General features: G+C 45.1%; 1 protein-coding gene across 10 annotated transcripts in view; it reads left to right on the top strand.

Moving 5' to 3' along the window:
• Nucleotides 1-20,413, top strand: part of LOC139331955 (tight junction protein ZO-2-like) — a 130,745-nt gene that overhangs the window by 94,115 nt on the left and 16,217 nt on the right. For all 10 annotated transcript variants that reach the window (XM_070963551.1, XM_070963555.1, XM_070963557.1 and 7 more), the window contains 7 exons: nt 234-297; nt 9,636-9,786; nt 9,953-10,061; nt 13,852-14,071; nt 17,130-17,314; nt 17,813-17,908; nt 18,032-18,111. In XM_070963551.1, coding sequence (XP_070819652.1) covers nt 234-297; nt 9,636-9,786; nt 9,953-10,061; nt 13,852-14,071; nt 17,130-17,314; nt 17,813-17,908; nt 18,032-18,111 — 905 coding nt within the window. The remainder of the gene's footprint in view (nt 1-233; nt 298-9,635; nt 9,787-9,952; nt 10,062-13,851; nt 14,072-17,129; nt 17,315-17,812; nt 17,909-18,031; nt 18,112-20,413) is intronic.

Below are 20,413 nucleotides of genomic sequence, written 5' to 3'. Positions count from 1 at the left end.
AGGTGGGTGTATCAGTTGATCATAAGCAGCAAACATGTTAAGCTATGTACTACTAGTTCATTATTCGATGATCAGAAAAACAGTATCAGCTGCTTCTCTCTAAACTCTGCCTGACTTTGAACTCTTTGGTAATCTCCAGGGCTTCATTAGACCTTTACTGATCTATATGTTGCTGGCAGTTTTAACTATTTAAGATATTAAGAACACTGTCCCTGATTTTTTTTTTTCTACAGCTGCTGCAACAGCCACACCCAAGATTCTCCTCCGACCAAGTCCAGAAGATGAAAAAATATATGGGTGAGTTTTTCTTTTACTCTCTTCACAGCTCACTACACTAAAAACCTGTTTTCCTTTCCTCATTTCTATTTCATTCATAATCACGTGAACATGTATGTACTATGCAGTGTTGGGTGTAACGCATTACAAAGTAACGCGTCACTGTAATAATATTACTTTTTTCAGCAACTAGTAGTGTAAGGCATTACTCGTCTGAAAATGGTAATATTATTACAGTTACATTTGCCAGTAGCACCTTCATCACACACAACGCACACAACACAGAGAACAGAAGGGAAGGTGAGGGGGGCGTGAATGGAACAGTGATTGGTCTGGGTTTGGCATGAGGTATCATTTACCATCACTGATTGGTTGACACCCAGCAGCCGGCAGCAGAGCCTCAACAACGGCAAGCTCTTTTTCAGAGGAAGGTTCCCAGCAGCAGAAAGCTAGTTTTGACGGGTGGAGATTCAGTCATTATTTTGAATATGTTCAACGGAAGGAAAATAACTCGATGGTGAAGTGCACACTGCCCGTGGAGAAAGCTGCTCTCCACCACTTGTAACTCTACCTCCAACTTGAAGAACCACCTGGAGCGACAGCACAGACACATCAAGCTCGCTGCAAAGCGACGGAGTGACATGAACGAGCAGCCCGGCAAGCAGCAAAAACTTTCATTTGAACATAAAGGACTACCAACATCAAAATCAGAGATATATAAGCTTGTTGCCTCATCTGCCTGCCGCCAGTCTGTTGTTGGTGTAATAAAGACCCTAAAGAACACTCCTCCTTTGTCTGTTCTCCCTCCATCTGATGCATCTCAGGCAATCATAGAGTAATTAATAAAAAAATGTAACTAGTAATATAACTAGTAATATAACTAGTTACTTTCTCCAGAGAGTAATAAAGTAAAGTAAGGCATTACTATTTTTGAGAGTAATATGTAATATATTACTTTTTTGAGTAACTAGCCCCAACACTGGTACTATGAGAACAGAATATACATGAGAGGCCCTCAAAGAGTTATGGCCATCACATTGGCAGTACATGAATCCACCCTTACTCTCACTTATTGTGTGAACTCATTTGTTTTCAGTTGATGTTGATGTAATTGCAGTAACATACCTGTATGTGATTGGCCTCCCATATAGAGAGTCTCTGCCTTTTATGTGATGCTGTGATGCTGTCTGAAATATATATATATATGAAGAGAAAGGTCACCTTACATGAACTCAAGTGAAAACACTGCAAAGACAATTTACCAATTTAATGTTTTAACTCACCAACTTCATTAACTGTTGAAAATATATCCCCATTCTGAATTTGATGCAGCAGCATGTTTCAGACAAGTTGGGACAGGAGCAACTACAGACTGGGAAAGATGTGGAATGCTCCAAAAACACCTGTTTGGAACATTCCACAGGTAAACAGGTTCATTGGTAACAGGTGATAGGATCATGATTGGCTATGAAAGGAGCATCCTGGAAAGGCTCATTTGTTCACAAGCAAGGATGGAGAGAGGTTCACCACATTGTGAACACATGATAGTAGAAAGGATGTCACTACATCAACGCATTAACCCTTTGTTAGACTGCTTCATTCAGTTTGTATTTACATTTTACACCTCGTACTTTTTGGGAATGAGGGTTGTGAAAATATCATGTATGCTTCATGTCTGCGGCCCTGAACACATTCAAAACAATGATGATATAGCTTGAGCCTGACCATGACTGTTTAGTGCTACAAGAACTGGCTTCAGCTTGGATCACTGTTGTATGGTATGGATGGGAAAAACAGTAATGTATCACATTCCATGTATTTGTGTGTCACAAATTGGTCCAAAGTTGGTAGTGAATCGCAGTACAGGATGACATAATGACATGACACATACAGACCTCCTGCACCTCCTGAGTCCACAGCAGCATATGATGATTCACTTCCATCACATACCTTTAGAGTGTAAAGGTCAAATCATTACACTTATCAGCAGCAGCTGTGTTCACCCTGCTCTGTGTCCAAATTTCATACCAGGCACTAACAGGCAGATGTGAAAGGGGTATTTAAAGCCTTTACTTAATAAAGCAAGTAATACCACACTATAAAAATTACAAGTAAAAGACCTGATTTCAAAAGCACAGACATATTATCAGCAAAATGTACTGAAAGTACTTAAAACTAAGTGTAGTCATGCAAAAAATGGCTGCTTTGATGCAGTTGTATGTTTTCATAACAGGCTGAAGCAGATACATCACCATGCACTTTAATTAACTGATTCATTTACAAAACATAAATGACATTTCAAAAAGAGATGAGAGGTGGACGTCTCTAAACTGTGGAATTGAGTGGGTGTGTGGGAAATATGGTGCATGAATGCTGGTGAGGAAAAAAGTATAAAGGCAGTCGCTCTGAGAGGACTCAGGTGGCAACTTATGTATTGACTGGGATCACTGGGCCTAGGTGCTCCCAGTCAGCCTAAGAGGACAGCCCCACCTACCAAAAACCTGTATCTAACAAGGGCAGAAAAAGACTAAAATTATTACATCATATTTTACAAACTGATCATATGTTTTGTATGTAAGATGTTAATCTGTAAAATAACTAGTAACTTCGACTGTCAAATAAGAGTAGGGAGGTAAAAAGCACAGTATTTCCCTCTGAAATGTGATAGAGTAGAACATAACATACTCGAGTACAAATACCTTAATATTGTACTTAAATATAGTACTTGAGCACTGTGTGGTGTCCAGTTCAACCACTGCTAATGAGAATGGGAGGAGCTACAGTATTACAGGGAATGAAAACGACAGTTACGTATGTAACTACGGTTCTATGAATCCTGGATGACCGCCAGAGGCGGTGCCTTAAGCACTGAATGACTTCGTCTCGCGCATGCGCAGGTCGAGAGGTAATACCAACAACGTCACCTGTGAGTGACCCCCTGACGACCCCGGACAGGCTATAACTTCCGGTGTCGTCAGAGGATCTGTTCCTACAGAATCTTCTCGTGAAGCCACAAGGATTCTGAGTGACTGAACACTCTGGCGGTCATCCAGGATTCATAGAACCGTAGTTACATACCTAACTGTCATTCTGTTTCATCCTTCCTGACCACCAGAGGCGGTGCCTTAAGCACTGGATACCAACAAAGTCACGAGGAATCCAAAATGCATACCTCAATGACTGGTAGCAGAAGAACTTGGTAGGAGGACCACACCCAGTGGGTGAGGAGAGGAAATGTTCACTCGATAGAACCTTGCAAAAGTGCTTGGTGACGCCCACGAGGCTGCAGCACATATTGCCTCCAGGGGCACCCCTCTCAGGGCAGCCCATGATGTGGAGACGCTTCTCACAGAGTGGCATCTCACGCCAGCAGGCAGGGGAAGATCACCCACCTTATATGCGTGGCAAATGACGTCCACGATCCAGTGAGACAGACGCTGAGAGAGCACAATCTTTCTTAGGACCACGAAAACACACAAAAAGCTGGTCCGACTGGCGTATACCCACAGTACTGTCCACATAGGCTCTCAGAACCCGCACAGGACACAACAGCACCGACTTCTCATCCCCTTCCCCTACTGGCGGGTCAAACCGAGCCAGCTGGATAAGTTGATTAAGGTGCGAGTTTGACAAAACCTTAGGCAAGAATGCAGGATTTGGCCATAAGGTGACCCCTGAACCGTCTGAGTTCCATCGCAGGCAAGAACTGCTGATCGAAAAGGCATGAAGCTCACTAACATGTTTCGCCGAGGTGATAGTGAGGAGGAAGGCAGTCTTCATTGATAACCACCGTGGGCATGCCTGTTCCAGGGGCTCAAAGGGTGGTGAGCATAGAGCATCCAGCACCAAAGGCAGGTCCCATGCTGGAGCTCTTGGTAGTTGTGGGGGATGCAGTCTCAGAGCCCCCTTCAAGAAGAGGGACACCAACCTGTGGCATCCCACCGTGTTGTTATCGACTGGAACATGTTGAGATGAAATGGCAGCCATGTACACCTTCAGGGTAGAGGGGGACCAACCGCTATCCAGGAGAGACTGCAAAAATTCCAAAATAGTAGGCACAGAGCAGTGCACAGGGTCCTCATGCCTCCTTGAACGCCAACCAGAGAACAGCCGCCACCTGTTCTCATACTGCACCCGGGTAGACGGTGCCCTGGCGTTCAGAACAGTATTCTGGACGGTGCTTATGCAATCATTCAGCAGTGGATCGGGCCCTGCAGAGGCCAAACCCACAGCTGAAGACGGCAAGGGTTGGGATGCCACACCCGGCCCCCCAGCTGAGACAGAAGGTCCTTCCTGTCGGGGAGGCGCCATGGTGGGCCGTGACAGAGCCTGTGCAGGAGAGGAAACCACGTACATCCTGGCCAGAAGGGGGCCACCAGCAGTAGTCTGTGGCCCCACTGAAGAACACTCTGGAGGGTTGCCATAATCAGAGGGACTGGCGGGAATGCGTACAGGAGAACCTCTGGCCGTTCGTGTGCCAGGGCATCCTGCCCGAGAGGGCTGCTCTACTCCATCCAGGAGAACCAGAGAGGACAGTGGGTAGTCTCTTCCGAGGCAAAGAGATCCACCTCCGCCCTGCCAAAGAGGCCCCAGATGTGGAGCACCACCTCTGGGTGAAGCCTCCACTCCCCTGGGGAAGGCTTGCAGCGGGAAAGGAAGTCCGCTACCTCGTTCCGCTTCCCTGGTAGATACATTGCCCTCAGGCTGGCTAGGCGGGGGGCTGCCCAAGTCAGGAGGCCCCAGGTCACCTGCAGCAACCGCATTGACCTGGTACTCCCTTGATGATTTATTTGAGAAACGGCCGAGATGTTGTCCGACTGTACCAGCACATGCTTCCCCCTCAAATATGGGAGAAAGTGCTGGAGCGCCAGGTGCACAGCCCGCAGCTCTAGCACATTGACATGCTCTGTGTGGGCCTGAGCAGACCACCGCCCCTGAGCTGCTCTGTTCTGCCACACTGCACCCCACCCTGAGAGGGAAGCATCTGTTGTGACGGTCTCTCGACAAGCCGGAACAGAACCCACTCGCATGCCCTGTAACATGAAGGCCCTTTTCCTCCACGGAGACAGAGCAAGAAGGCAGTGCCATGACACCCTGATCTTCCTGTGCCTGTGCCACTTGGCATCCAAGTGAAAGCTGTTCAGCCACCGTTGAAGAGGGCGAAGTGACAACAAGCCCAGAGGAACAACGGTTGCAGCAGCTGTCAACTTGCCCAGGAGGTGTAGATACTGCACGTAGGGCAACCACCTGCCCTGCTGGAAGAGGGGAAGGAGGCGGAAGATGTCTTCCACCCGCCGCAGTGATGGACAAGCCTTCATGGTTACAGAGTCCAGGGCCACACCGAGGAAGGTGATACTCTGGGAGAGGATCGGACAGCTCTTTTTGATGTTCACCCTGAGGTCCAGCCGGGCTAGATGAGCCAGAAGAGCAGCCGTATCCTGCACCACTTGAGACTGGGAAGGCGCACACACCAACCAGTCGTCTAGATATGGAAGGATCTTCATGCCACGCGACTGCAGGGGAGAGAGGGCTGCTGCCACACAGCGGGGGAACACCCGCGGGGAGAGGGAGAGACCAAAGGGTAGCACCCTGAACTGAAAATGACGGCCTTGAAAGGCAAACCGAAGGAATTGCCTGTGGTGAGGTATGATGGGAACATGAAAATAGGCATCCTTCAGGTCGATGGAAGTGAACCACTCCCCTTCGGCAACCACACGCAGAACCTCTGCCATGGTGAGCATGTGAAATAGCATGACCTTCAGGAATCTGTTGACGCCCCTGAGATCAAGGATGGGGCGAAATCCTCCATCTCTCTTTTCCACCAGAAAGTACGCCGAGTAGTATCCCCCGGGGATCTACCGGCTCGATGGCACCCTTGACCAGGAGAGCAGACAGCTCTTGGTCCAAGGCTAAGGCTTTTGCCGGGTCACCTATGATGGTCATTTTGACCCGGCTGAAGGCAGGGGGCCGGCGTCGGAACTGCAGTTTGTACCCCTGGGCTAGGGTGGACACCACCCAGGAGTCCGAGGTGTGAGCAGCCCAATAACTGAGCTGCTGCTGGGAAAAGCAGCCGATGACCGGCCCAGGAACTTCAGTTCCTGGCCCCCCGGCCTTTGGAGGCTCTGGGGGGGCGCCAGTTAACATCCAAGGCCTGAAGCTGACTAGAAGGCTGACAATCAGGGGCCCGAAGAGCCTGAGCTGCCCACCGAGCGGGCTGCTGCACTGGCCGCTGCACTGGCCGCTGAGGCCTCTGGTAGCTATCGAAACTAACCTGTGGCTGAGAGCGGCGCTGCGCAGCTGCTGAAGAACTCCTAGGTTGAGCAGGGGGAGGCACGCTCCTGTGGAGACCTGAGAGCTGCTGTCTAGTCTGCCTGGCTTGGACCGTCCGCTCTAGTGCCTCTAAAGCGGCCGACCCGAACAACTCTCCTGGTTCCACTGGGACGCTTCTGCACACCTCTGAGAGGGGCTAATGAGCCAGCCAAACCTGGCGGCGAGCCTGGACCAGGGTGGACATCACACGCCCTAGCTCCCTGGTCATTAGGGCGAAAGCCTGCAGGGACGCATCGCTAAAATTATGAGCTGATGTGTCCTGTGTAGTCTCCTGAAGGCAGGCTGAGAGGGCGAGCATGAGGTGTGACATCGAGTTACCGATGCGTCCCATACAAGCCACTGCATCATAGGCTTTGGAGAGCAAATCATCCGTGACACGACACTGGGGTGAAGGACACCTTGCATTCACCCCTCAGGGCCTCAGGAGAGACTACAAGTGCAGCCACCGTCGGCTCAACAGCTGGCATGTGGCCAAGGCCAAACTTGGCCGCATCCTGCATGGCTGCCAGTGTTCGGCCATCAGACATTGCATGGGAAAGAGCCTTGGAATCTCTCCAACCTGCATGCAACTCCTTCAGGTACTCCTCTGAAGGAGACACAGTGAATGTGGCAGGGGCTGAACTGCGCCTGAAAAATGCGCTCCCTGGAGCCGGTTGGGCTTGCAGTACGTCTAGCTGCAGGCGAGCCAAGGCCATGCAAATGATGGCCCCCATGGAGCTACCCTCTGAGCAACCACCTGAACTATGGGCCGAGGAACAAGAGCCCACTTCTGAGGGATGGGAGACGGTGTCCTGAGAGACAGTGTCCGTCCCATATTCCCCAAATTCACTCCCTGCACCAGTCCCTGTCTGAAGGGCTAAAAAGATGGACTTCATCTGATTAAGCTCTGCTGTCAGGAGGTCCACTCTGGAAGCAAGCTTGCACTCTTTAGCCTTCTACCTGGAGGAAGCACCTTCAGTGTCTCACAATCTTTTTGTGAGAAGGCCTGCCGCTTTGGCCGGCTAGGTTGGGCTGGGGACAGCCTGTGAGCGTCAGTTAGGCCTTCTGGTGAGGGGACACCACCAAAAAGTCGTTCCACCTCAGCCAGTCTTGCAGCCCTCAGCGCCCGGGGCATGAAGCTGCAGTTCATGCAGGGGTCCTCTGAAAGACCTTCCCTCAGGTGCTCGAGGCCAAGACATGAGGGGCAAAGGTCATGACCGTCCTCAGGCTGCAGAGGAGCATACAGGCGGTACAAGAGTGAGAAGTCAGTCACTCATAAAATAAAGTTAGCTCAAGCGGACACACTGCTGCTAACTGTAAGATAACAGAGCACAGCTAAGCTGGGAGAGGGAGCAAAAACACTGCCGTCACCAACAAAGTACAGTATGTACTGATTAGCGGTACCTTACCGGACGAGTCCAACCGTAAGATGAGGACGAAGAATGGAGCGTCCGCGATTCCGGTGAGACAGCACACACCGCCTCCCGGAGGGACAGCTTGCCGCAGCCCTTGGAGGGCGAGCACCTCGCAGCTCCGACCAGCAATGAGCGGTCACAAGGCTACTGGCGACAAGCTTCTAATACTTACTTCCAATTACTGTTAACTAGCCACAGTTAAGTAACGGTGATAATTAGCTGCAAGTTAATGCTATGACCGTAGTATACCTGCGAAGCGAGAAGAACAAAGGAACAGATCCTCTGACGACACCGGAAGTTATAGCCTGTCCGGGGTCGTCAGGGGTCACTCACAGGTGACTTTGTTGGTATTACTTCTCGACCTGCGCATGCGCGAGACGGAGTCATTCAGTGCTTAAGGCACCGCCTCTGGTGATCAGGAAGGATGAAATAGAACCCCATTCATTTCCCCCATAGACAGTGTTAATTGACATGAAGCTTTCCCAGCTGAATCATCTGCTCCATGGTGGGATGAACAGCTCTTTTGTAAATTAGTTTTCACTCTTCTGAGTTTTGCAAACGGTCCACTGGCACAGCTATTATGATGATGTATTTATTTGTTTTAATGTTTTGCCGCTGTCAACAGCTCCTTCATGTCCTTTGCACATTGCATTGTGGGTGAATATGGTACACCAACAGCACAATGAAAAATCTTTTTGTGAGCATGATAAATGCCTAGTAGTTGACTCTATAGTGGGCAGTAACCTGAGATTTACTTATGAATCATCCTTTTGTACCATCACTGGCAGGTGTAATTTTCACATCTGTCATAGGCAAAGTTTTGCATTGTACTGTATTGTGACACATTGTGAGCATGCAATGGCAATCTTTTTTTTCCTTTGTATTTTTTAAAGTTTGTGCATAAATTCCACACTGAAACTTTCAAATAAACAGTCTGACAGTGCATATCAGTATACACTATACTGTAAAATGGGAGTGATTTCAAACACAGCTCCTAATATGCATAATGTAAGGTTGCAAGCTTTCATGCCACCTCAAGTTGGTGAATGCTGAGTGACTAAATGATTTGTTGTCTTAGTGTTGCGCTACAGTTTTATGACTGACAGCTTGGGGTTAAACATCAGTGTTCATGATCAAAAGAACTTTAAATGAAGATTCAGTTAACTCAGCGATTGACTTCAGTTGAACTGATGCATCCATCTGTTTGTTTTTCAAACTCCTGCATCTAATTTACAGCCTAGTGGGATACATATATTGGTGTTTTCAGGGAAATATTGAATGATTGCCTGTCAGTGTGCTATGATGTTGATGTCGACCGAAAAACTGGGTAATCATCAAAATAAATGAGTACAGTAAGCGAACACAAGCTGGACACAGATATATATGTAGGTATATGTTATACATACTGTCCCATCAAACAGGTACACTAGGCTGGAGCGGCACTGTAGTGTATTATTAATGCAATATTACAAGAATACGGGAGGAGATATACTGTATGTGTGTGATTACACATTCCACTGGACTTCCAAATGTTTGACATTCATCAGTCATCATTATATCATGTTATATCATTTGTATCATGTTAGTAAACCTGTTAAAAATTGTTAATGGCAGCATGTATTTTCCCTCCTGCAGGCCAAACACAGTGATGGTGAATTTCCAGAAGGGAGACAGTGTTGGGTTGAGGCTGGCAGGAGGAAATGATGTTGGCATCTTTATTGCTAGTGTTCAAGAGGGCAGTCCTGCTGAGGAAGAGGGCCTGCGTATCGGAGACCAGATCCTAAAGGTAGTCAGTCCAGACAGAACTTATTTACATTTCAGAAGAAAAGTAAGTCCAGAGTAGCCACACTTCAAACTACAATGTGATTGTATGTTTACAGAAAATTTGTTTTGTATGTTATATTTAGAGCAAACAAGTGGTGATTATTGTATCCTTTGTTTGTGTCTTTAAGGTGAACAATGTTGATTTTCAAGGTGTAGTGAGAGAGGAAGCAGTGCTCTTCCTGTTGGAGATTCCTAAAGGAGAAGTTGTCACCATCCTGGCCCAGAGCAAACCTGACGGTAAAACATTCCCCCCAGAAACACCAAAAGACACAGAAGCATAGTCACAGTCTCATTTCTCCCATTTACAAATCGCATATCAAGAACACAGTCAACTTTGACCAATGATACTTTTCTTAACCTATAAATGGAACCGCCTGGCATTCAGTACCATTATCTGGACCAATTTTCAATATTTATGCAAAAAAAAAAAGTAAATAATCACTGTCTATAATTCAGAGCATGCTCCTCAGATGAATCCTTTTGATTTGTGTGACTCTACCCTATTTTTTCCTCTAGTATCACCCTCATTGCCAACTTTACATATTTTTACAATTTGAACTCTGCTGGGAAATGGTGACATGTTCCTCTGTTACCATGAGCACACACAGTGTAGTTTATTTTGACTCAATCCGACACACACCAGCCTACTGGAAATACTCACTACAGCAGCAAATGTGGATTCTTCCGCTGCTGAATTTAGTCCTCAACAAATGGTAGCGAATTAAATTGCTGAGAAACTATACATCTTTTAGGAGTTTTTAAAGATTTACACCTCCAAGAGGAAGGGATGGGCTTGGAGCTGAGAGCCGCAGACAGGGTGGGGAAGTCAGAAAATATTTATAGGCAGACTAACACACTGGTTTGTGGCTTTTTATGGACTTTTTGACAAGAACCAAAACACATAGAACACCAAACACGACATGTTTGCATGACATAGCTTTAACCTGTACGTGATGTTCCAGCAGTGATCGAAAGCACTGTGACTAGACATGCTAGATTGATGGAAAGTGTTAATTGAAGCAGTTTTAATAGAGTAAGTTGTAGGCTTGTCAGAACATAGTGTACTTTACCACAATGCTCTGCCAGCTGTCACACTCACACCTCAGGACCACAGAGTCTCCCTCTCTCTCTCTCTCTCTCTCTCTCTCTCTCTCTCTCTCTCTCTCACCGTCTCTCTCTATCTCTGATGATGTTTCCATTTAATGAGGGAGGTACCAGCTTGGTCCCCCAAGGCTTTTAGACCAGATCAGGCTAGTTTTGGTTCAACCAACCGTGACACACATGAGCACATGCACCCACACAGATCTGCTCAAGAACACATCGGGTGAGAGAGAGCGACACACACTGTGTTACATAATGAGCACATTGGCCCCTTGAGCTTGTGGCTCTGAAAAAGCGGGCTTTGGCCTTTTATTGAAAAAATCTATTTATGAAGCAAAGCACGTCACAATGAAGCAGAGCACTGACCTGTCATGAAAACTGTATGACTCTTCACTACCTGGCACTGTGGAGAGGACAGCTAAGGTCGTCACATAGAGCTGGCAGGTCCTCACGTTAAAGTGGTAGTGGTTGAGATTAGAAAGGTCAGGGTGGCAGCTGTAAGGTTTGTTTTATATTGGAAGGGGTTTTGGATGATTTTGAGGTGAGAGTTACATGTCAGGAACAAATACAATCCATACCAGGTCCTCACAAGTACAGTAAGACAAATATATTTGCATGTGTATTGTACTTGTTCTGCAGCTTCAACAGCTGTTTGTAAGTTCAAGCTTGGTTTGGTTATAATGGAATGTCTTAAACAGAGACTTACATGTCATTAAAATAAAGGTGTGGCACCACACAAACTAGTTCCTATGGAGAGTAAGTTATGTTTATTCATATAGCACCTTTGTAGAACATACTTGACAAAGTGCACATTATAATACAGACACACCATAAGAAATAACAAAAAAGAAAAGGGGCAACAGCTCCACAGTTTAGGAGCCACTCCTTTGTGTCTGGACTCCTTTTAGCTTGAGGTGAAAGTTGGCTTGTTGGTCTAGGGGTATGATTCTCACTTAGGGTGTGAGAGGTCCCGGGTTCAAATCCTGGACGAGTCCTGGTTTAAACAATTTCCCCTCGGGGATAAATAAAGTAATTCTGATTCTGAGGAACAGCCAACAAGACCTGATCAGAGGACTCCATGGTAGTTTTCCTGAACCTGAAGGTTTTGCAATATTCTGGGGGTCAAAGAAAATGAGCAATTGGGTCTCATCCTCAGAGTGGTGACAACATATATATTTAAAACCACTAATTATGTGCCCAAAGGAAAGCCAATACAATGTGAACAAAACAGGACTCAGGACAGAACCTTGGAGCACACCACACATTGTTACAAATATTTACACAGATCGACTGCCAGGTGGAACTGTTGAATTAACCAACTGACAATAGTGGTTTGCTGTTTATATGTATGAAGCATGTGACTACTTCTTGTCCTGTCACTACATGGTGTCTGCTAACTTGACTGTGATGACAAGATTCCATAGTTCCTGAATAGTCTGGCACCTAACCTCCCATAAAACCTCAACATATACTATTTATACTTTGGTATTTGTATGGATTATGTTGGGTTGATCACTGAGCTTTACAGGTGTTGGTATTTGGATTTTGTTCCCTTTGGACTGAGTCAGACTAGCTTTTTGTCACTGTTTCCAATTTTTAACTAAGATGACTGGCTGCAGGCTGTAGCTTCATATTTGCTGTAAAATAATGAATAAAGAGTGCTTTGCCAAAACACTTTTTAGACAATCGTTAAAATATGTGTTAGCACAACTCATAATATATGTCTTCTTTTTCTTTAAATTTCCTGTTTTTTAGTGCCACTACTCACATGACTTTACTGGTTTTGAAGGTTTTTTGATGAACACTGAACTCGAAGAAGGTTATACAAGAGAAACCCTTGTGTCCTATATTTTATCAGTGTGAATGTGTGATTAAAGTGGACTGTTAGTCCACGCTGTGTATGAAGCCTTGTGTCTGCAGCCAGCCTGGGCAGCAGTGGATTGGATTGTAGTCAGTATGACTGTTGCCTCTGTTGGTCCTTTTGGGTCAGCGCTTTGTCGGGCCGCACATATCAAATCAGGGAGCTGTGAAGTTTATTTCCATGCAACAGTCAGATGAATATGTGCATTTTGTTTTGATTGTGCAAATGAGACTGGAATATGAGTGTAGAAGTTCATTCTTGACCTTTGAGAGCAGTGCATGTAACGAAATAATCTAAGCTGGATGGAAATGGCTCAGTTGTCATTACACAGCTCCACCACATAAGACTGAATTGACAATTTAGCAACTTTTAGAGCCTTATGAGTGGTGAGGCTAAATAATGTAGATTATCCTGTTGGTGGTGCTGCAGGAAAATGCACAGTAAATGAGATTATGAAATATCTTTTGTAAAAGTGGAATTTTAAACCTTATATGGCACAATAGTAAAGTTCAGGAAGTCACTAAAATAATTTGAATTCACCCTTTGGAGACCATGAATATTCCTACCAAATTAAATGCTAGTTAAATGAATTCCAATCTTTAAACCCTTCCTCTCATGGGAGATATTATGCATAAATGCATCTTTAAATGCTTGGCGAGAAACATGGGAGACAGTCAGATGAGGACATGAAGCTGATCAGCAGTGACCTATACCTTCATGCTGATCATTGTGTCTCTGAGGGGACCTGAATAGAGCTCAGTCATTAAGTAAGTTAGTTAACCAAAGTTAGGTTTACATTTAACATTCATTGCATTCTTGCATTTCCTTCCTGCAAAACATAAAGCTGCATTTTCAAGTATTTTAAATCCAGCATTGTTTACATCAATTTTTTTCCTTTGCTGGTGCATTGCAGCAGACCTTGGTGTGTTGCCACCCCTGTCAATCAGTGAATAATGTGAAACCCTTGGCAGGACTGCCAACATTTTACACCTTTATTGCTATCTACCTCTCTCACTCTTTTCAATGCCTCCTTCTCTTTATCTCTCGCTTTTTTTGGCTGTCTAGTCTATAATGACATCTTGGTGTCGGGGCGTGGAGACTCCTTCTTCATCCGGACCCACTTTGAGTATGAGAAGGAGACTCCTCAGAGCCTGGCCTTCAAGCGGGGGGACATCTTCAAGGTGGTGGATACCCTCTATGACGGCAAGCTCGGCAACTGGCTGGCAATCCGTGTTGGGAAAGACAAACAGCTGCTGGAGAAGGGCATCATCCCCAACAAGAGCAGGTAAGGCCATAAAGGGGGTTCTACAAAGTCTATGAATGTCTTTCCTTCAGAGGGTTAAAGCCTCATTATGTTTCAGAGAAAGTGCTTGTTACATCAACTAACAGCATCTGAAACCCCCTTGGCAGAACTGGGTGGGGGCTTTGTCCAGCAGTTTTTAAAATATCTCTGCCATGCCCATTTTATGCAGAGATTACCTGCATGGCTCATCAGGTCGAGACTGCAAAGACCTTCAAATACATAGAGTTGTTGAATAGGGATCAGTGGCAGTGTGGTGGACCCAGGAGGATACTATGGCAGCAGGCTTTTCACCCTGTCTTCCAATGTGGACATTCAGAACAAGTAGGAACACTTCAGATGTGGCCAGGCAGCACATTATACAAAAGAGTTGACTTAAGGGATGGAGACAGGACTTCTGTTCAACTTTTGTAATCCAGGGTTCTCACATCAGTTTAAGATTAGGTCAGAGGTACAGAACAGTAAAATACACCACCATCAATAAAAGTCATGTAGTTGTCCATAACGTAAGAAAAGCAGCATACATTCAAAAGGCCATTTCATACAAAAACTACACACATCCAACAAGACAGCAAGGTGACATGACTTCATGACCAATACCATGAGGCCATAACACATGTGACTGCCAGCTGCTCCTCAAATACTCACTGCCTTATACACCTTTTTGTTCAGTGCTGCTGTTGAACCACTGACAGCTGTACACTGGCAGAGTGTGCGAACAGATACAGTAACCAGGTGACAGTTACAGTATTTTTCCTTTCTCGATCTCTGCTGAAATGCTCTGGGACTGCAGTAAATGGACTTGAATGATTGGTATCTCTGACAAACCTTTCAGATAGTGGATCAGATGGGTCTGAGCTGGCCACAGGTCAGCTCCTGGTTATCTGAATAGACCAGATGTTATAACAGATGTCTATCCAGCCAACCATTCTTCCACTCGTCCTCTCATCTCTTCTCTTATCTTCTCCTCCATCACCACTCTCTTCTGTTTCATCCATCTTTTTCTTTAATGTCTTATCTTCTTATCTCTGCTGTCCTCACGGTTATCTCACTGCTCTTCTTCCTGCACATTATGCATGCTCTTTGAGCACAGTGTTCTACTTTCAGTGGCACAAAATAAGGAAGGAGAATGCACAGCACTGCTGCACTCCAATAACATTCCACTAATTGGCCCAAGAGGGTTATGGTTATTACAGGACCGCTCATTAAGTGAGTAAATCACAGGTGTTAGAGAACATGTGTCCCAGTTGTATCCTTTGTTATGTTCTTATGTGTTTTGCGTGTACCAGTCATTCACACTGGGGAAAATTAGTGAGTGTTTTAAAATGCCTGCATATAGAACTTGTTCAAGAACAGTAGCAGCTACGTAAGTAAGGTAAAGGCTTTCCAATCCCCCACCTAGCATGTTTCACATAGTCCATTTGAAATTCTACCCTCCAATGTGGATTTGAAGTAGGTTGACAGGAAATGACTTAACCAGTTGTGATCTGGAACCAGACAATGCAAGGTAACACTGCAGAAATGGGATTACCTGAGGAGTGATGTGATGAATGAATATGCTGCAACAACTGAGTAAGAGACAAGATGTAGTTTGGGTGTGGACACACTAAGAAGTTAGTAAGGTTTTTTTCTATTGCATAGTTTAAAGGAGCTCTTCCCAACAAAAGACAGAAGCAGCAGACATAAAGTAAATAAAATCTTGACAAAGCAAGTCTGAACAGATGGGTCTTTATTGTCCACACATGTCAAAAGAGAAAGGGTTCCAACATCCAAGACACACTTTTATGTCTTTTATGCCAAGTTCAGACTAATTCTAATAGTAATGATAATAGTTTTTGCTTATGGAGCACTTTTCACGGTACTCAAACACCCAGCCAATCACAGCTTGCCATCTTTCACGATTTTCACAGGGGTTGTGTACGATGCCAGGAAAAGACTGCACTGTTCATTCTGAACGCGCTGACAACAAATGTTTCTGCATGTAATCACAGTCTTGTGATTAACAGTTAAAGTGGAGCTGTTTAGGGTCACTGGGTGGTGAACCTGTTTTTTTCTTCACAGTCAGCAGAAAGAGGGTGAGTGTGTGGATGAGCAACATACCTACACAGGTGTGATTCATTTGTTATAATGCTCCTGACCTGAGGGTAATCGTCACATGGTCACAGGTTCACTGAAATGATATTAAACATCACTCCCCTTTCTCTCTTCTGTGTTTACAGTTGAAGAGTGATATGTGTTTCTATCGGTCGGCATCACTGAACACATCAATGATGTTGTCAAACTCAGCAAGCGAATGCAGAAAAATTCAGCTCAGTGTTTTTTGTTTTGTTTTTTTTATTTGATGCTGCATCACTTGTGATCTAGTGCTCTACACACCACACAGGATAAAATCAGCAAATGCCACACCTGATCCTCTTTATCATTCCCAGTGCCTCATGTTGAATCGGCCCATTATTAGGCTGATATCATATAGTCTGAATTTGAGATTAGTTAAAGCCTAAAATTAAAGAACAGCCAGCAAAACCAGAAGAAGACCTCAAAACCCTGCTGCTGATGTATGGCTGCAGCAGACCAATATGATGGAGACCTTTTAGAGAACTTCATCAAAAGCTGGACAGCTTGTAAGCAATTAAAGAAGGAGTCTGAATAATTGCCTCCATCTGAGGATGAGACAAGTTATGAGTTTAGCAATGACCCTCAGCTGAAAAAAGGACAAATTAAATACTTCACATGCTGGTGAACAGTGACACCAATATTTCATAATGTAGAGTTAAAAGAACATGGATCTCTGATAGATCTATTGAAAGCACTTTTCTCAAGTATATTCATCTAGTGTGAAGAGAAATATGCCAAATCAGACCAGCACATTAAGATATTTAGACAGTTCAGATCTGTGAACTAAGAGCTAAAAGAATTAAAAAACTAAAATTAGTTTCTATTTCATCTACAGTTTGATGCACGACAAAGATTCAGAAGTGTTTCTATTCATGAACATTTCTGGAAATAATGAATGCGTTAGTGACAGCTGTGTTCGTCCTGTCAGGGCGGAGCAGATGGCCAGTGTCCAGAGCTCCCATAAAGCTGTTGCGGGTGATCGAGCTGATTTCTGGCGTTTGAGAGGTCAACGTTCTTTGAAGAGGAAGGACCTGAGGAAGAGCAGAGAAAACCTGAGCAGCCAGACCCTGGCCACCCGCTTCCCAGCATACGAAAGAGTGGTGCTCCGAGAAGGTGGGTGAAAAGATACACAAGATTTGTCATTGAGTTATACCTGGAACCTCATGTTTGTTAACATGATGAGGGATTAGACAGGATGAACTTCACAAGCCTCCACGCACTGATGACATGCTTTTTTTGCTTGGTTGTAAGAAGGACGGAGAAAGACCAATAAGTCCATCTTTATTTGAAGTGTCTTTTTTTCTTTTGCCAAGATCTGTTGAGATCTGGAGATAGTGACCACCTAATCACAGAGGTGCACTGAACTGTATGGTTTCTCCTATCAGATGACAAAAAAGAGATTCACTGTGATGCACATGCCCACCAACAAGCATTAATGCTGAGCATGGACACAGCCGAAACCTTATACTGCTGAGTCAAACTGCGTGCGTGCGTGCGTGCGTGCGTGCGTGCGTGCGTGCGTGCGTGTGTGTGTCTGTGCTCTTTGATGTCCACAGTGATGTAAATGTTATGAACTGTGATCAGCATTGTAATATCAGTGTGTCATTGCAGCTGGTTTCCGGCGTCCTGTGGTGCTGTTTGGCTCCATCGCTGATGCTGCTAATGAGAAACTGGCCTCTGAGATGCCCGAACTGTTTGTTATTGCCAGTGAGTCTCTGCCAGCATCTTTCTGTCCACGTGTTTGTGTGTGAAAGTCTTTCTTCTTTCCTGAGAGAATATATCCTAGTATTGCTTCTAAATGACCTTTTCCTTGTTTCTGTGTTATCTTAGAAACTGAGCCTAAAGACGCCGGCTCTGAGAAGTCTTCAGGAGTGGTTAGATTGAACACCATCCGACAAATCATTGAGCAGGTACCCACTCTTTCACGCTCACACACAGATTTGAACTTCTGTCCTCACAAGGACACTCATTACCATAGTGCATTCGGCAGCCCCTTGCCCTTACCTTAACCATCACAGCTTAAATGCTAAGCCTAACCCTAACCTCAACCTGGTTTAAGTGTTTTTTTTGTTTGTTTGTTTTTAATCTTGTTTGATGTTTGTGTATTGCTTTTCGTTATGATGATGCAGCTGGATGGGATGCTCTCAGCAGTGGAGGGGGGAATCTTGCTTGCTTAAGAGGTCATACATTCTCTGCTGAGCCCTCTTGGTCAGAATGGCAGTATTAAAAAAGTACGGAGATCATTTGTCATGTACACACAGGGATTTGGTACTGCTGATCAGCAGCAATGACCACCTGAAGCCCAGGTATGCTGCCTCATTGCTTCTGATTAGACCTGCCACTGTTGTGTCATCAGCAAATGTAATAACATGGTTTAAACTGGATTTGGTTGAACAGTCATGGGTCAGCAGAGTGAACAGCAGCAGGCTCACCATGTGGTGCTCAGAAGAATCCAAGATGCAGTCGCAGAGGGAGGGCGTGATAAGTGTTCTTCTCTGGGTCCTTGAGGCAGTATACACTCCTGATCAAAATTTTAAGACCAGTTGAAAAAATTGCAAGAATTTACATTTTGCACTGTTGGATCTTAAGAAGGTTCTAAGTAGAGCTTCAAAATGCAAAAAGAAGAAATGGGAGTGAGACAAAAAAAAATTGAGTAAGCAATTTATCACAAACAAGTATTAAACTGAAATAGGCTGTTCATCAGCTGATCAAAAGTTTAGATTTAGATAGAAGAGTCTGTGCAACCTTTGCTGAACAGCCGCTGTGGCCTGAAGCCACAATTATGAGATAATAGTAAATGCTCAAATGAAGTGCAAAAGCAGTACAAGTAGAGAGCAGTCATGCAGATAGTGACTTGACTAATTCCACTCCCACAGCCAGGGGCGGCGCCAGAGAAGTTTGATTGCATGTGCTATGGGTGTACTCCAACAACGTGCTCCTAGAAATACAGTATGTGCACAAGCACACACATAAACAGTAGTAAGAAGAAGAAGAAACGTACTTTATTTATCACGTCACACAAGTGAGTTACACTGCACGCGATGCGTGTCGTGAAATTATATTTCTGCATTTGACCCATCCTCGGTCTGTCGATCCTCCGCGGCAGACCAGGAGCGGTGGGCTGCCAGCTGCCAGCTGATGCCGGTGCCCGCGCCCGGGGACCCATCCTTTTTTCGTCACCGTTGGTCAGGTGGTGATCTTCTTGCATGTTTTTAGTGGGGGTTATTACGGAGGAAACCCCAGGTGAACATGCAAACTCCACACAGAAAGGCCCCCTTTTTTTCCACCGAAGGCATGGTGTAGGACACGCCACCAGTGCCCACAGCAGGATTCGAACCGGGGACCTTCTAGCTGTGAGGCGACAGTGTTTCCACTTGAGCCACCGTGCTACCCAAGTAGCTACACAACGTTAATATAGTTTTGCAAGTATTCCAGAACTGTATTATTTTGCCACTGTCTGACATTCACTTCATTCAAAAGCCAAAGGTTATGCACAGATCGAGAAACAATGGGATTTCAATGACATTATTTTTTTTATTGAAGTGCAATCTCTCGTGTGTCTCCCCTGGTGTCTCCTTCCGGTGTCACACCTAAACAGGTCTGTGTGACACGATTACTATTGACACACCAATGAGGTAACTGTCTCAAATGAAAGTGGAAACATCCATAATGTACTCATCAAATAATGTTTAAAACCATCGTGCCATGAGAGACAAAAACATCAAAATGCAAACACAATAGATAACATACTTGCAAAGAGCATATCAGAACAGCAACCCATCACCATGGGAAATTAAAAAAACACTTCCCATCTGACATACAGTATCACAGGAGGACTATGCGATGGTTGTTATGGCTGAGGGCGAATGCATCGATGATCTTGTCGACGTTCAGGGCTCGTGCCCTTTTAATGGTATATTGAATTGAATTGAATTGAATTGAATTGAATTGAATTGAATTGAATTGAATATTGATAGCCAAAAGTCCAAGGTTACTGCTACGAGCATCTCTGCTACTGCTCCTCAGATAGGTTTTCAAACGGCGGAGACAGGAGAAAGATCGTTCACAGGAAGAAGATGTAATGTCAGGGATATACAGAGGAGTTTGTACACGTCCATAAACGCGTCCTTGTATGGTGCCATGAGTGTTCAAAGTTCCGAAGTTGTGTTAACGGAGTGTCCCTGTTGTGATTTGCTTTCGAGAAGACGTCGG

The sequence above is a fragment of the Chaetodon trifascialis genome, chromosome 6 (assembly GCF_039877785.1).
Source record: "Chaetodon trifascialis isolate fChaTrf1 chromosome 6, fChaTrf1.hap1, whole genome shotgun sequence".
NCBI lineage: Eukaryota > Metazoa > Chordata > Actinopteri > Chaetodontiformes > Chaetodontidae > Chaetodon > Chaetodon trifascialis.
Note: the sequence above shows the minus strand (reverse complement) of the source record. Positions and strands in the feature narration are given on the sequence as shown.